General features: G+C 31.0%; 1 protein-coding gene across 9 annotated transcripts in view; it reads left to right on the forward strand.

Moving 5' to 3' along the window:
- LOC127715067 (transmembrane protein 131-like) overlaps window positions 1-17,359 on the forward strand; it is a 96,839-nt gene that overhangs the window by 39,879 nt on the left and 39,601 nt on the right. For 6 of the 9 annotated variants that reach the window (XM_052221083.1, XM_052221084.1, XM_052221086.1 and 3 more), the window contains exons 6-17: window positions 365-478; window positions 2,767-2,889; window positions 3,636-3,716; window positions 4,568-4,718; window positions 6,061-6,179; window positions 7,739-7,847; window positions 9,552-9,657; window positions 11,067-11,217; window positions 14,487-14,657; window positions 14,945-15,055; window positions 15,716-15,745; window positions 17,161-17,283. In XM_052221083.1, the coding sequence (XP_052077043.1) occupies window positions 365-478; window positions 2,767-2,889; window positions 3,636-3,716; window positions 4,568-4,718; window positions 6,061-6,179; window positions 7,739-7,847; window positions 9,552-9,657; window positions 11,067-11,217; window positions 14,487-14,657; window positions 14,945-15,055; window positions 15,716-15,745; window positions 17,161-17,283 (1,389 nt within the window). Of the gene's footprint in view, window positions 1-364; window positions 479-2,163; window positions 2,233-2,766; window positions 2,890-3,635; window positions 3,717-4,567; window positions 4,719-6,060; window positions 6,180-7,738; window positions 7,848-9,551; window positions 9,658-11,066; window positions 11,218-14,486; window positions 14,658-14,944; window positions 15,056-15,715; window positions 15,746-17,160; window positions 17,284-17,359 lie in introns of those variants that run through there. The other 3 variants (XM_052221085.1, XM_052221091.1, XM_052221090.1) reach the window with 2 other exon arrangements.

A 17,359-nucleotide genomic window follows, 5' to 3' on the forward strand; every position in this document is an offset into this window, starting at 1 on the left:
ACTAATCTTCCCTGAGGCCCTCACATATAAATTACAATACAATCAAAAATTGTTAGCACCACAATGTCAATCATTCTGTTAGCACCACAATGTCAATTCATTTATTTTCATGATGTACACACAAATTTTTTGTGGATTGAGGAAAAAAAAAAAAAAAATTTAATATTTGATTTCGTGATTTTGGCTAAGTCTCCATACACACCTACAGAAAAATTTTTGCCTCGTTGAGCATTTAGATTTGTGTTTACCTTTACCTAGGGTATCTACAAAAATCTGTATCCAACAAATTATAATGCAGCCAGTAAATATAACATTGGAATAAAGTCAGGAATATATAAAACAGTTTTCATATTTTTTTTTTCAGATGGTTCCACCTGGTGGGAATACGACATTTGATGTTGTATTTTTAGCGAGACAGGAGGGCAATGTAGAAAATACTTTATATATACATACATCACATGGCTCCTTTACTTTTCATGTAAGTAAAAATAATTCTATATCAAAATCGGTGTGCTTACAAATACATAGCCTGTAATGGATTCTTTGACTCTTTGGGCATTTTTATGCCCCATACCATAGTGGAGGGGGGCATTAAGGTTTACCCTTGTCCGTCTGTACGTCCTTCCATACCTCCGTCTGTCTGTACGTCCATATGTCCTTAAATTGGTTACCGTTCTCTAACTTTAGTTTCCCTTGACCAAATGTTATGAAACTATGTAAATGTTATGAAACTGATCAAATACAAATTTGGGTACCTTCACTTTTACCGTTCTTGAGTTAAGTCCCTTTATAATGTTATATGCAAGCGGGGGCAATATCTGTGTCCCCATTTATTTTCTTAATATTTCTCTGAAATCTACAAAGTAAATTTGCTTTACATACACATAAAGGAATAACTTTGACCTTAAAACAAGTTGAAATATCTTCAACATGATATGATATTGAATTAAATGCAGTTTCATCATTTCATGGTTGATTAAACTAGGCTGAATCACTCACAAATTAGATAATATCTGTTGCACTTTATATGAACTTTATCAATGAAAGTCCTACATGTAGTTTACACATCCAAGAATTGCATTTATTGATTTGTGATGTTTTCAGTGATAAACAAAATACTTGCGTTTTTCAACTTATAATATTTTTGTCTTCTTCCATTCTGAAGCTATAAGTCTCAAAATGTCTGGTGTTGACATTTGACAACAGCTTTGACTTCAAACTGTTTAGATAACAAAGAAGAAATCAGCATTTCACAGACTTTTCAACTTATAAACTTATAAACTTATAAACTTATGTAATGTTTGATTATTTTGCATTAGAATGAATAACTGTATTGTATTTTAGGCTTGGCTTCATTAAACTTGGTTGTACTGTCGCAAAATAGCCTTTTACCTAGCTCTCCTATTTCATCCCTAGGTAAACTCAATTTGCAACACTAAAACCTATGCTTTATATGTGCAGAGCTTAAAGTACAATACACTTATCTCCTAACACTAACTTTTAAATCTTAACCGCATAAGAAGTTAATTTACATGAAAGGTCAAATCTTAACAACATAATACACTGATTTACGTGAAAGGTCATATAGTTAATACCTTAGTACCTTGAGAAGAAGGGGAGGCTACTTGCTTATTAATGGTAGAATTAAACCTGCAGGAAATGACTACACTTAAGTCTTAAATCAAATGTTAAATTTAAATATAACAGTCTTGGTATATAAAAAATGCCGGAAAATTAGTCAATTCCTGGGGATGGATGTTGAATTGATGTGAAACAACCTGTCGGAAGAAGGAAGAAAATATGGATATATATATATATATATGTATATGAATAATTTTAATACATGTATTTACTTTCAGCAGGAAGTTTTATGATTTGTATTATTTTAAGCACTTGAAAAACAAGTATTGACAGGAAAGCGTTAGCATAACTTTGAGGGGTAGTAATTATGTTAAAATAGATAAATATCTTTAGATTATATCTGAGTAAGTCATAGCTTTTAAGTTAGGATGCGTGTAAAAGCTTACTGTTTTGTCATAATTTCAGTATTTTTACCAATGGACAACACTGATTGAAAAGTGTTACCGGTAGATAAAAAATCTCCTATTTTGATGCCCCGTTTGTGCCTCTCCAGCATTCACTTGCAATATCATTGAAATAATGAACAACCTTACAAAATTATATCTATTAATTATGGTTGTGAATTTTGTGAATTACAGTATTCTTATTCTGGTAAATATTATGGACAGTTCCATGACGATATATTTTCTTTATAGGAAAAGTGCTTTGAAAATTGTGTAGTTACCCTAGAAGTTATATAAGCATGTTGCATGCATTTCTATATAAAAGTACCATTTTAGGAATTTCCCAAAAAATGCTTTATGAAGTTGTTAAATATGTTTTAACATAGAAAGAATTTGAAAGCACTTAATTTAAGCGTCACATTTCTTTTTTTAAAGTTATTTTGATTTGAGAAAGTTTTAAGTTATTTTCTTAAATCTTAAATCCAGGCATAACTTTTGAACTGGAGAAAATATGATTCAATACCCTGTCTGCAGTAAAAAGGGATATTATGAAAAGTATATATTTTCTTAGGATTTATATATAAATAGTTAGCAGTGTTGTCTGAAAGTCATACCAAGTTTTATGATGTTATTTTAAAATTAATTGAAATTCATGCATGAAAAGTTTAAAATAAGCTATATCAGATTCAATTTAACAAGAACAGTACATGCATTACTAGATTTCATTATTGGTATTTTTCAGGTTTTTGGAGTCGGTATTCCAAATCCTTATAGGCTCCGGCCGTATTTAGGAGCAAAAGTTCCATTAAATAGTAGTTATTCACCTTTAATAAAGATCCATAATCCACATGGATCAACTTTACAGGTAAGTTTTCTGCATAATAATTCAAGGAAACTTTACACATTATTTACATGGAGTACAAACATAAGATTTAAAAAAATATTAATTTCATCTTCAAAAGTTCAAATTATGTAATTATTTTATATTTGACCAATAAAAGATTAAAATTGAAATCATTGAAAAACATATTTTTGCTGCATAGAATGATAGTAGTTCCATGGTTTCTTTGACAGACATGATGACTATTGTGTTGTTTACATTCTTTCTGTTTTTATCTTTACTGCCTCATGGTCTGGTGGTAGTGTTCTCACTGTGAGTGCTGAATGTCATATGTTCGATTTCCAGTCGGTTCAAAACAAAGACTTGAAAACTGGTGTTTGCTGCTACTCTGCTATTTACGAGAAGAGCAAAGACTGTTTGCCTAGAGTCAGAATAATATGTCAGAGTAGGGTGACAGTTCTTCCATGAACTACCATCCATCCATCATCATCATCCTCATTTGATCTTTTGTAATATATATTGAAACTGTCTTTGAATTCTATTTCTCACACATTTTCTTATTAGGGTTGATCTGTTAGTGCCAGATGATAATAATAAAATGCACAAGTCACCCCACATATTGAAAAACTGAATGACAATGAAATTTGCATGATAATGCTTCTGTAAAAGGGCTTATGATAATTTCTATGAAAAGTTAAAGAAACAGAAAGATTATAGCTTAAATTAAATCATATCTCTCCTATATTGAATGTACTTTTTTCTTATTGTAGATTTTAGAAATGTTTGCAAGTGAAGGTGATTTACACCTTGAATTACCAACAGGCGATTTAGAAGCACCTAAAAATTTATGGGTAAGTACATACCAATACTGTTTTAATACATGTACATGGGATATCCCAGGAGATATTTGAAACTAAAATTGATAAGTTTAGAAAAAAAATCATATCCCTGAATTCATGGCATAGATTAGGCAAATTTTAAGCAGTTTTAGGTAAATAATTCTTAATTAGGAATCCTTTGATCCTTTTACAAGAGCCTCTGGCAGAGATTTTTGTTGCATGTTGCTTTTTTATAGACTGCTCACTGGACTACCTTTTGTAAAAAGTGTTTTTTAATAGACCAGTTTACTTAAGACCATAAGTATAATGTAACGTAATACAGATGCCGGCTGATTATGCAAAATCTGAACAAATGAAGGACAAGAAATCAGATTGTTTTTACAGTTAATATAAATAAGAAGATGTGGTATGAGTGCCAATGAGACAACTCTCCAAGTCACAATGTATAAAGAGGAAAACAATTATAGGTCAAAGTACGGCCTTCAACACGGAGCCTTGGCTCACACTGAACAGCAAGCTATAAAGGGCCCCAAAATTACTAGTGTAAAACAATTCAAACAGGAAAACCAATGGTCTAATCTATATAAAAAACAAGAAACACTTATGAACCACACCAACAAACGATAACCACTGAACAACAGGCTCCTGACTTTAGGACAGGTACATACAAATGCAGAGGGTTTAAATGTTTTAGCAGACGCCAACCTTCACACTTACCTGATACAGTAGTGTAACATTACGACATAAAAAGACACACTATAAAATATCAATTGAAATGGCTTAACTCGATGTTTAATACATGTTTAACTGCGTATAATGATTAACCAATATGATTTTCTTTACATTGCTATATCTTATTTTAGGAGATCCCTCCTTACGAGACAAAAGCAGTTATGAAGGCAAACTTCGTAGGGAGGGTAGTAAATAATCATACAGCCTTCATAAGAATAAAAACAAATCAAGAACAGAAAAGTCACCTTTTAATATTACCAGTCGAAGTAGAAGTTTCATCATGTAAGATATTTGTATACCCCTACTCTAGGAGTGTTGACTATATTACAATCACCATGTCTGTCCATTCCTACATCATGTAAGATATTTGTATACCCCCACTCTAGGAGTGTTGACTATATTACAATCACCATGTCTGTCCATTCCTACATCATGTAAGATATTTGTATACCCCCACTCTAGGAGTGTTGACTATATTACAATCACCATGTCTGTCCATTCCTACATCATGTAAGATATTTGTATACCCCTTCTCTAGGAGTGTTGACTATATTACAATCACCATGTCTGTCCATTCCTACATCATGTAAGATATTTGTATACCCCTTCTCTAGGAGTGTTGACTATATTACAATCACCATGTCTGTCCATTCCTACATCATGTAAGATATTTGTATACCCCCACTCTAGGAGTGTTGACTATATTACAATCACCATGTCTGTCCATTCCTACATCATGTAAGATATTTGTATACCCCTTCTCTAGGAGTGTTGACTATATTACAATCACCATGTCTGTCCATTCCTACATCATGTAAGATATTTGTATACCCCTTCTCTAGGAGTGTTGACTATATTACAATCACCATGTCTGTCCATTCCTACAACATGTAAGATATTTGTATACCCCCACTCTAGGAGTGTTGACTATATTACAATCACCATGTCTGTCCATTCCTACAACAAACATTTTCTTCATATTTTTCTTATAAAGTACTGAACTGGATTATTTCATATTTTGTCAGCAGCTTGAAAGTGAGAAGTTGTAACATACTGTAAATACAGAAATTATTGCGAGGTTTTTTTTAATGCGAATTATGCGACTGGGTGAGTATCGCAATAATAAGAACTCATATTAAATATCTGATGCATATATATGTATGCAGATTTTTCTGAAATCGCAATAATTAATCTCGCATTAGTGTCCATTCTTCAAAAATTGCAATAATAAATGCACACAATAATTTCAGAATTTACAGTATCTGCACTGCCAGACATCTACTTCCTGTTCGTGTTTTTTTTTTTTAAATGTTGATTATAATTTTACTGAACAGAATGACTTCATATTTGACCAGCAGCTCAACAGTAATGATCTGTAACATGTGACACCAACTTCCTGTTTGCTGATACTTTGAGTTAATTTATGACTTAGGGTATGTTCAGAACGACATTGTGTGCTCTCTTGTTTACTTTTAAAATAATCGACTTTGAATTGCATGTAGGAGAAAAGCAATTGACAAGACCTTTCAATATGATAATTGAGTCTAATTTAAAAAAAATAAACAAAAAATTATATTTCATTTACATGGTAGTTGTTTAATGATCAACTCTATATATATTTTAGCTCCTGGTATATATTCTCCCTCAGAAATGATAGATTTTGGTATTATGAGAACGTTAGATGATCCAGCCACAGTTCAATTAAAGTTGATGAATACAGGGTCTAAACCCATGCATATTGTTGTAAGTAAAGAATGCTAACTTTTTTGTAAATCTTTGTATTATATGTGGTCACATGATAATCTGTTGCATAAAGAAGGTATGGTAACCCCACTGTTTTTTTTTTATCAAAAATAAAAAATCTAATGTATAAGCTAACCTTCTTCTGATGATTACAAGACAGTATTCAGTCCAATTTCAGTATTAATTTATTGAATTTGCCTTATGCCTTCAAATTCTTGCATTTAGGGAAAAAATGAGAAAAATATTCTCATTTTGTAGATCTTGTCATAAATATTTATACATTTATAAAATGACAATTTGAGGTAAAATATGTTTATTTTGACATGTTCATGATGTCACTGTGGCAAAACTAACTTTCCTATACCACAACCTATTCATTTATCAAATAAAATAATTTTGATAAGATTGGGGAATTTTACTTATTTTGCAATTTTTCATGGACCAGATAACAGCTCTTTTTATATCTTCTTTGTAATTTATTTCATATTGACATCAGATTTTCTGGAGTTACAAGTATTTTTGTAATGAAAACACATTTTTGTTATAAATTTGATGCAAAAAAAAATTACCGACTTGTCACAAACTGAATATTTCCTATATTATAAGTTTTTATCTGATTTTGAAATAATTTTCACCATTTTAAGTAGATGGCTAATCTTATGATCATTTTTACATAACTTTTAAGTTTTTCTTTGATCTTTAGTTGATGTAACATAAAGTTTTATTGTCACATTATTACCACATAGTCATAGTAATTAAGACTTCAAAATGTTGTCTTTGTCTACATATGAATACTTAGATAATATCAAAAAAATGAAAATCAATTATTCTTTTGAGGGTAATGATTTTGTACAAAATAAAAAAGAGGAGATGTGTTATGAAAGCCAATGAGACAGCGATTTGCCAGTAATGGATGAAAGCAACTATAGGTCACAGTACAGCCTTCAACAATGAACAAAACCGATACAGTATAGTCAGCTATTAAAAGCCTTGACATGAAAAAATGTTTTAAACAATTCAAACTTTTATGGCTGACTATGTCGTATGGGTTTTGCTCATTGTAGAAGGCTGTACGTGACCTATAGTTGTTAATTTCTATGTCATTTGGTATCTTGTGGACAGTTGTCTCATTGGCAATCATACCATATGTTTTTTATTTTTATAGACAGCAACAAAGGATAACCACTTGATTACAGGCTCCTGGCTTTTGACAGGCTTTTATTGCAATACTCAAATATGCATACATGTATTCGGCCAGAAATTGTACTTTGGATAAGTTGTTCTATATGTTGACCTTTGCAATATATTATTGATACTATATTTCTTAATTAATATTATTGTCATATTCATCCAGGCATATAGAATATATATCACATATTAATTTATAATTTTTGTTTTTTTCCTACAATCAAAACACCTGATTTTTTGTTCAGAACATAAAGATCTTGCAATAAACTTTGTAATTAAAAAAAGGTATTACTCAAAGGACGAATCTTTGATTAGAAATTAATTTTTTTTTTAAATCTGTTGTACTGTAAATATGAAATTTTCAATTTCAGAGTGTATCAGTTTCACCACCAAACGATGCTATCAATATAGAGTTTAGACCAACAAAATTACAGCCAGACATTGTGCGGCATACAACGATAGCACATGTCACATTCAAAGGTAAATAATAGTATTTTACAGAATGGAAGCCATATTAATACTTACAATTAAGATATGACACAAGTGAGCGACCAAAACATGAAGAATTATATGAATCAATTAAAGATTAGAATTAAAAAAAGATTTAAGATGTAGTTATAAAGGGCATCTTGACAACTTCTTAGAGGAAATGGAGCTCCTGGAATGTTCTCTATAATTTTTACTACAAATCTTCACCACTACAGAGTGTCCATTCAACTTTGAATTGTTTGAAATACCAAGAATTTTCTACTCCAGGAAAAGATTACCTTAGCTGTATTCGGCAAACATTTTGGAATTTTTAGTCCTCAATGCTCTTTAACTTAGTTCTTTATTTGGCCTTTTAACTTTTTTGATTCAGGCATCACTAATGAGTCGTTTGTAGACGAAAAGCGTGTCTGTCTTACACAGTCATAAGCTTGGTATCTATGATGTTATTATTGTCAACTGCTATAGAAATACATTGAAACACATGTAGAAGGCATCAGAGGCTGACAGGTACAACTCCATATTAAAACTGTCACAAAATAGCCAATAGTGTTGAAAGTGGCTTTAAACACCAATCAATCAATCAACCAGTCATCAAAAGCTGACTAATAGATAAACAAATTACTTAACATTTCACTACATTAGTTGGCATTTGAAAGTACTGTAATTAAGAAATTTGTGTGTATTTATTATTGCAACTGTTTAACAATTGATAAAAGTGTGAGATTAATTGTAATGATATCATGAAATAATGCTTTAAATTTTAAATGAGAGTTTTATTTTTACATTACTTATTCTGTTGCAATTTCCCAATATTAAAACATCTGAAAATCGCTGAACTTTGAGTAGTTCCAATCATCTTTAAAGCTGTGTCCTTAAGTTTTAAGGAAACTCAGCATGTCTGAAGAATTTTTCCATTATAATATTCAACATTTAACAGGTTCTTCAGAGAAATTTGCAGGCCTTTGGCCTACAGATAGACCTAAATTTTGAACATTTGCAGATATGGCAAGTGGACTCATTCTGCTTAGTTGTCAAGCTACAGACTTATATAATGTGGTTAATTTTGGGACTTGTTTCAAGTATTAATTAGTATAAATTAGTATAAATCTCTAAAAAAAAAAACAACAACATTAAAACCCCATCAAATTAATAATTTAAACAGATTTTCATTGATCTCTGTGTTCTTTAAGATTTTGATATAAAAATATTTAATTGTACATAAAATGTAAGATAAACATGTGTTACCAAAGTATTTAAATTAACCAAGAAGATGTAAGTTATTAGTCATTAAATGAAAAAAAATATTTATCTATAACTAGATAAGTAAGGAGTGCATTGAATATCATAGAACTCGGTACTGAAAATATTTTCAGATGATTGTAACTTATGACACTTATTTTACCTTTAGAGCCCAAGTTGTCCTTGATATGTTAACTAAAGTATATTGAAATTACAGTATATGAAAATAAGGACATGTAATATGATTGCCAATGAGACAACTATCCACTAAAGACCAAAGGACATGAATGTAAACAAATTACAAGTCACTGTTCGGCTTTATTCAATGAGCTAAAACCTAACAATATAGTCGGCTATAAAAGGCCTGTTGTTCATTTGCACCTTTACAGATGTTTATTTAGTGAAATTACTATGAAAACATTGAAATATATTATGATAAAAACTTTTAAATTTCAGCATCAAAAGCCTTACATCCAAAACAGATGTTGGGGAAAATTATTGTAAAATCTAAAAATGGTGAACAAAAAATAATAATTCCATACCAAGCAACAGTTTATCATGGGTAAGTTTGTCTGTATATGAACAAAGGAAAAGAATACATGAGGGTTCCAAACTTCATTCTTAGTTTGGGGTACTACCAACAGAATTTTAATTTTTTTTCTACATATAAATCATTGAAACTGATGAAATACCACTGCCTGCATTAAAAAAAAGTGAGTTCTGATCCCCCATGTATCTTTTTTTAAAAGCCTTTAAAGTAAAAATATATTACTAATAGCTCATTATACATTCAGGCATATCAATTATTGATTTCAACCCATTGCTTAAGATACGTTTATACATGCATATATATTCTCAGGAAAACACATTAAAGTCACTACCATGTTTGATTGCTTCATGTAGTAATGACTTTATATTGAATTACCTATTTCATCTATTGGTGGTTAGATTGCACATTGTCTGTATTCCTTGGTTAAAAAAGAAATGTTTAAATTGAAAAGCATTCAACTGGTATGCATATTTAAGTTCTATTTTACAAAAAAAAAAAATAGGCCCTCCCCTCTAAAATTTTGTTCAGTGCCTCAAGCTTTCTTGTTGTATGCTATGGGTTTTATTTCTGCTGGTACAAAACAAAGATTAACAACCTGTCACTACCAAAGAAGGTACGTTATTTCTGACACCATTTTACATGTATTTGGAAAAGAGTAAAATTTACCTCTACACCATTTGCTAATAAGGATTAAATTAAAATTGAGAGAAAAAATCCAAATTGGATTATAGCTGGCGAAAAGAATATCACCGAGATCTTTGAATAAATCAAAGGGGTCTTTTAATTCAGTTATTCTAATGTTATTGTAAAATCATGATTGTCAATAACCTAATGATTTTGAAATTTTTGCAGGATTTGGTACTGTAAATTCAGAAATAATTGCATGCATTTATTATTGCAATTTTGGAAGAATGGACAAAAATGTGAGATTAATTATTGCGAGTTCAGGAAAATCTGCATACAAATATTTGTTTAAGATATCAGAATGGGAGTTCTTATTAATGCGATACTCACCTAGTCGCATTATTCGCATTAATAAATACCTCAAAATAAATTCTGAATTTACAGTACATGAAATGAACATGTACTGTACTTTGAAGACCGTACTTTGACCTATAATGGTTTACTTTTACAAATTGTGACTTGGATGGAGAGTTGTCTCATTGACACTCATACCATATCTTCTTATATCTATGTACAAAAACGACTTTTTTAATTTTGGTTCATTTATATGTTTCGTAGTTTAGTGTGACGTCCATTTTCGCTGAACTAGTACACATTTTTGTTTAGGGGCCAGCTGAAGCCCGCCCCTGGGTGCGACAAGAAACAAACCAGACATTTTATTAAACTAATTTTGTTTACAATATTTAAAAAGTAATCAGAAAAATTGATATTAATTTATATTTGATTTCTAATTTCAGGTCATTAGCATATAATGCAAACAATACCCATTTTTTTAGTGCTAGAGACAAATGGAATTACACACGTTTTATGACGTTTACCAACACATTTAATTTTACTGTGGTCATTTATAATGTGTCAATACCTTCACTTGTCAAACAGTATTTTTCTGTAAGTATATATTTCATCATGCAGTCATTTTTTTTATACGACCACAAAAAAAATTTTGTGGTCGTATATTGGTATGATGTTGGCGTCGTTGTCGTCGTCATCCGAAGACACATTGGTTTTCGCACTCTAACTTTAGTTTAAGTGAATGGATCTCTATGAAATTTTACCACAAGGTTCAATACCACAAAAGGAAGGTTGGGATAGAATTGGGGGGTTATGGTACCAACAGTTAAGGAATTAGGGGCCAAAAATAAGCATTTTTATAACTTCCAGATATGACTTGTGTGTTAGTGTATGGATCTCTCTGACATTGTACCACAAGATTCCATATCACAAAGAGAATGCTGGGATTGATTTTGGGGGTAATTGCCTCAAAATTTTAGGAATTAGGGGCAAAAAACAAGCATTTTTCTAGTTTCATGACAATAACTTGTGTGTTAGTGTATGGATCTTTATGAAATTGTACTACAAGGTTCCATATCACAAAGGGAAAGCTGGAATTGAGTTTGGGGGTAATTGCCCAAAACGTTTAGGAATAAGGGGCCAAAAGGGGGCCAAAAATAAGCATTTTTCTAGTTTCCAGACAATAACTTGTGTTCAAGTGTGTATGGATCTCTCTGAAATTGTACTGCAAGGTACCATACCACAAAGGGAAGGATGGGATTGATTTTGGGGGTAATTGCCTCAAAATTTTAGGAATTAGGGGCCAAAAAACAAGCATTTTTCTAGTTTCAGGACAATAACTTGTGTGTAAGTGTATGGATCTTTATGAAATTGTACAACAAGGTTCCATATCACAATGGGAAAGCTGGGTTTGAGTTTGGGGGTAATTGCCCTAAATGTTTAGGAATTTGGGGCCAAAAAGGGGCAAAAAAACAAGCATTTTTCTAGTTTCCAGACAATAACTTGTGTTCAAGTGTACGGATCTCTCTGAAATTGTACTGCAAGGCACCATACATTGTAACACAAAGGGAAGGCTGGGATTGAGTTTGGGGGTGATGAATCATAAGGAGGATTTTTTTACCCTTTTTTCTTTAAAATTTTCCATTTTTGTCGAGCCTTCGACTTTAGTCGAAAGCGAGACATAGCGATCCTACATTCCGTCGGCGTGGTCGTTGTCGTCTGCGGCGTCCACAAATATTCACTCTGTGGTTAAAGTTTTTGAAATTTTAATAACTTTCTTAAACTATCCTGGGTTTGTACCAAACTTGGACAGAAGCTTGTTTATGATCATAAGATAGTATCCAGAAGTAAATTTTGTAAAAAAATAAATCCTTTTTTTCCTTATTTTACTTTTAAATGGACTAAGATTTTCTGCCAGGAAACAACACATTCACTCTGTGGTTAAAGTTTTTAAAATTTTAATAACTTTCTTATACTATTTTGGATTTGTACCAAACTTGGACAGAAGCTTGTTTATGATCAAAAGCTAGTATCTAGAAGGAAATTTTGTAAAAAAAATAAATCCATTTTTTCCATTTTTTACTTATAAATGGACTTAGATTTTCTGCCAGGAAACAACACATTCACTCTGTGGTTAAAGTTTTTAAAATTTTAATAACTTTCTTATACTATTTTGGATTTGTACCAAACTTGGACAGAAGCTTGTTTATGATCAAATGCTAGTATCTAGAAGGAAATTTTGTTTTCTTCCAGTTAACATTACATTCAGTCTGCAGTTAAAGTTTTTAAACATTTATTAGATTCATAAACTATCCTGGATTTTTACCAAACTTGGACAGAAGCTTCTTACAATCAAAAGATAGTATCAAGAGGAATATTTTTATTGATTTACTTCCTCATTTTTGTTGAGCCTGCGATTAACAGAAAAAGTAAGCGAGACACTGGGTTCCTCGGAACCCTTACGAATTTTAAATTGGTTATTTCTGATTAATATATAAAAGCAAATAATAATGATATGGTTTGAATAGGTAAATTAAATATTTTTAAGTTCTTAGACCACATTCATTCCGTGTCAGAAACCTATGCTGTGTCAAATATTTAATCATCATCCAAATTCAGTGCTGTATCAAGCTTGAATGTTGTGTCCATACTTGCCCCAACTGTTCAGGGTTCGACCTCTGCGGTTGTATCAAGCTGCGCCCAGCGGAGCATTTTATTGGTATTGCAAATATTTTTTATAAAGTAAAGAAACATTATGAATTAGGTCACTGTGACATGCCTTAAAAGTGATAAGGCTATAACCCTCTTTCAAGAATTTAATGTTCATGTTTTAATGAATGCAATGTTTAGGTTTTAACAAGGCCAAGAAATGGAAACTTGTTTTTCCAGTGTATAAATCTTTTATACAAAATAAGTTTCTCTGATGAAACTGCCATAATAATGTGATTACATAGATTGGATTTTTCCTAAAGTAACCCTGTTAAACAAATCCTTGTTTGACATTGACATTCTTGAAACAGTGACACAGTAATAAAATACAAGTAGATTACACTATACCAACATCTCAATATAAAACTTTCGAAGCAAAGGATACAAAACAACTTTTTTATGCCTGTGCCGTCACCGGAGTGGGCATTAAGTGTTACTGTTGTCTGTACGTACTTCCCAAAATTTGTTTCCATTCTCTAACTTTAGTTTTCCTCAACCAAATGTTATGAAACTTATACACAATGCTTATTACCACAAAATACAGATCAAGTTTGAATTTGGGTAGCATCACTTTTACCATTCTCGAGTTATTCCTATTTATAACTTTATATGCAAGAGGGGGCATCATCTGTGTCCCATGGACACATTCTCTATTTATTATGCCTTTATCTTATATGAATTTGGTCACTACCAGACTATAAATGGCATTTTTCTCATTTGGGATATCTAGCTAAAAATACTTCTTGCTTCTTGTAAATACGAATAAATGTGTGTGTATGTTTATTTCTTATTGTATTGCCAGAGGAACAGCTTTAATATTGATATAGATTCCTAAAAACATCAAAACATACCATAATATAAAAGAAGTGGTATGATGTATTAAATCATGAAACAAATTCCTACCTGTGCTTGACAAAACACATACAAAGGATTAAGGCTTTAATTGCAGTTCTTCTCAAAGCAACAATGAAGCCTTCAATACAGAGCAAATGGGCAATCCACACTGTGATTTTAAGACAACCAAAACCAACTACTTGTAGCTGCAGGATCACATAGAGTAATGTCCAACTCCATATTTAGGTTTTTACTAAGTAAATTTTGTTTTAGTATATATATAATGTATTTAAGATTAATTTTAGCAATTCTTACATTTTCAGATTTTAAATTTTACCAAGCCTGTCAGTATTGAATCTAGACAGACATTAACTGCTTTTTTACTAAAATTTCATCCAAATGATACACAGCTCCATTTTACAACTTACCTGACATTATATACCAATGCTTCACAGTTTGTTATACCAATAGTAGTATACAATGGTCTATTACAAGTAAGTGTAACTACATTCCTCCTTAATAATTTCAGGGTGATATTATATACTCAGTACTTGCATAGCGTTCATTTTTATTCCAGTTCAGGTGAAAAGAATGTGAATCACTTTCATATACATTTATAAAAAAAGTGCCTTTGAACAAATTTGATTTGCAAGAATTATTTAAAATTAGATGACTATTGATATAATGCAGTTTCGGGTAGAATGTTTACAAGCCTACATGTATAATATAAAATTGTGATTATCCTTTATAGCAAGCGATGATATCCAAGTTTTAATTTCAGGTAATACCACATAGACCGGAAAAATATAAAGGTCAGTTTGATTTTGGTACGATGGGGATGTCAGAAACAAGATGTATGACGTTTACTCTCAGAAATGATAATCCTGTGGATGTAAGTAGTTATAAGTATAGGAATGAATATAAACCATAATTATTGTACTTTATATTAAAAATTCTTACTTTGAATTATTTTGACATTTGTTAAGTTGCATTATTTCTGTAGTTATTTATTAATGTTCCAAAAGATGACAGATTTGCAGATTTGATATGGCCTTTTTCTGTCAAAAATTTGTTTATTCAGTTATATCCTCCTTAGTTTTTAATCATTTTAAGAATAAGAAACTAAATATACCTAAAAAAATGTTGAGCATTTTTACTGTTTCTTAATTTCTTAGTCTCCCATAAAATTTGGTTTATGTTCTTACAAATTATTTGTTTTTCTGTAGCTGTATGATATGTGCATGAAATCATTGTTTTTTGTCTTGCCTTCAAAGATATTTGTAAGGGTGATACATAGTCATCCTATATTCCATCTTGTCAACATTTAGGTCCAGTCTGTGATTAAAGTTTTTTTAGACATCAACATCAATTACTTTTGTCAAGATAACAATTGAGCTTTGCAAACCCCACAAAAAAATTAGTAAATTCACTTGTGCCAAAGACTCAATTTTCAGCATAGCAATTGTAAGAAGCCTGATCTATTGTTTTGTCAGTCAAATAGAAAACTGAATCATTCTATTTATTAACCAAACAAGCATGTATTGAATTACAGGTGAAAGTGAGAATAAATGCTTCAGCAGAGGTACTATTGGTGTTCTGCTGTGATCACCATACTAACATTATATCTTTCTAATGCAACAGAACACACAATTCTGTTTTTTTACGTTGTTTTTTTCAAAAATTGAATATAAATAATTACTTTTATTAGTAAAACCAAATCATTAAGATATGAAAAATAAGGTTGCATTAGAAGGTTTTTCCATGGTTTACACTTTTGGAGTGAAATTATAACATTTACAATTTGTTTTGCTTTTTTTTTTTTTACAATTTGGAGATTTTATTTATGCTTGAACTAGGGGTTCTTTGAGTATACACTTGTAATATGAAAAAATAATTTGATGTACCCTTTTACATTGGTGTAAGGTATTAGATCTATGAGGACTTTTAACTCTTTCTTCAGTATATAACACTGCTTATGCTATAAGAGTAATGCCTGTAATATATGACTCATGACTTTCTAAAAAAATATTTACTTAGATATTAGGTGCATTATTATAAAACTAACATAGTTTTCCAAAGAAATAGTACGGGAGAGACATTTTATAAAAACTTTTTTTTCTAAATGGTGGGGTCAATATAATATGAACAGGTTTTGTTATTCAACAAAAGTCTATTCTTTGTGCCAATGTTTTTCGATTTGGTATTGGTTTTGTTTTGTGATATAATAGTCAAAACAGTTCAGTCACACTTTTGGTTTTTTGTACTAAATTTTAAATGATGTATTGTATGATGGGTGTGCAGCTAACTGTTTTCATGGAAGACAGTCACTTGCAAGTTCTAATGAATAAAATTTCCACCAAAGTTGGCCTTTGGAATAGAAAGCATGTTGAAACCTGCTGCCCACTTTTGAAAGTGCAGTGACAAATATTACATGTATGGTCAGGACGATAATAATAATTGAACTTTGTATTCAGGGGATGAAACCCTAGATCTGTTGAGGACAGGCAATCTTAGTACCATTAGACCACCAGTGTGGTTACTTAATTTTGTTTTATAAGCGAAACAAGGACATTGTTTTAATAATGTTTAATCTTAAATTTCTTAGGGCTATTCCAGAAAAATATGTATGGGGTGGAGGTTGGAAGGCAGTTAGTTTCAGCATCTGTCACCCAGACAATTGTAATTGAGAATCGTAGTGCATTATAGTGTGAAAAGTTGCTCTGATACCCATCACCCATGTATTATTAGTATAAAGTGCTTTCCAACCCCTACATTTAAATCACAAAACATTCATTTAAACTTAAAAACTCTTTTAAATGGTGTAGATTTTTATTACATAATTTGATATTGAAAATTATTGTTATTTTTTCAAAATCAAAATAGATTAAACATTCACAATAGATAATGAGTAAGGGGCATTGAATGGGGAGAATAAGAAACAATGTCAAAAAAAGAAACCCTTTTATAACTTTCTGTGAATGAACACTTTCTTTGTAGGTTCATATAGGGGAGATAACACCTGACATGAATGGTACAACAGTGACTTTTTTAGGAATGGAGAAAGGGAATGGTACGATGTTAACAAAAGAACATAATACATCAGATGTAGATTATAATTGGGTATGTATAAACACATGTGTGTAATACAACAGATGTAGAATATAATTGGGTATGTATAAACACATGTGTGTAATAC

The sequence above is a fragment of the Mytilus californianus genome, unplaced genomic scaffold (genome assembly GCF_021869535.1).
Source record: "Mytilus californianus isolate M0D057914Y unplaced genomic scaffold, xbMytCali1.0.p SCAF_9, whole genome shotgun sequence".
Taxonomy (NCBI): Eukaryota; Metazoa; Mollusca; class Bivalvia; order Mytilida; family Mytilidae; genus Mytilus; species Mytilus californianus.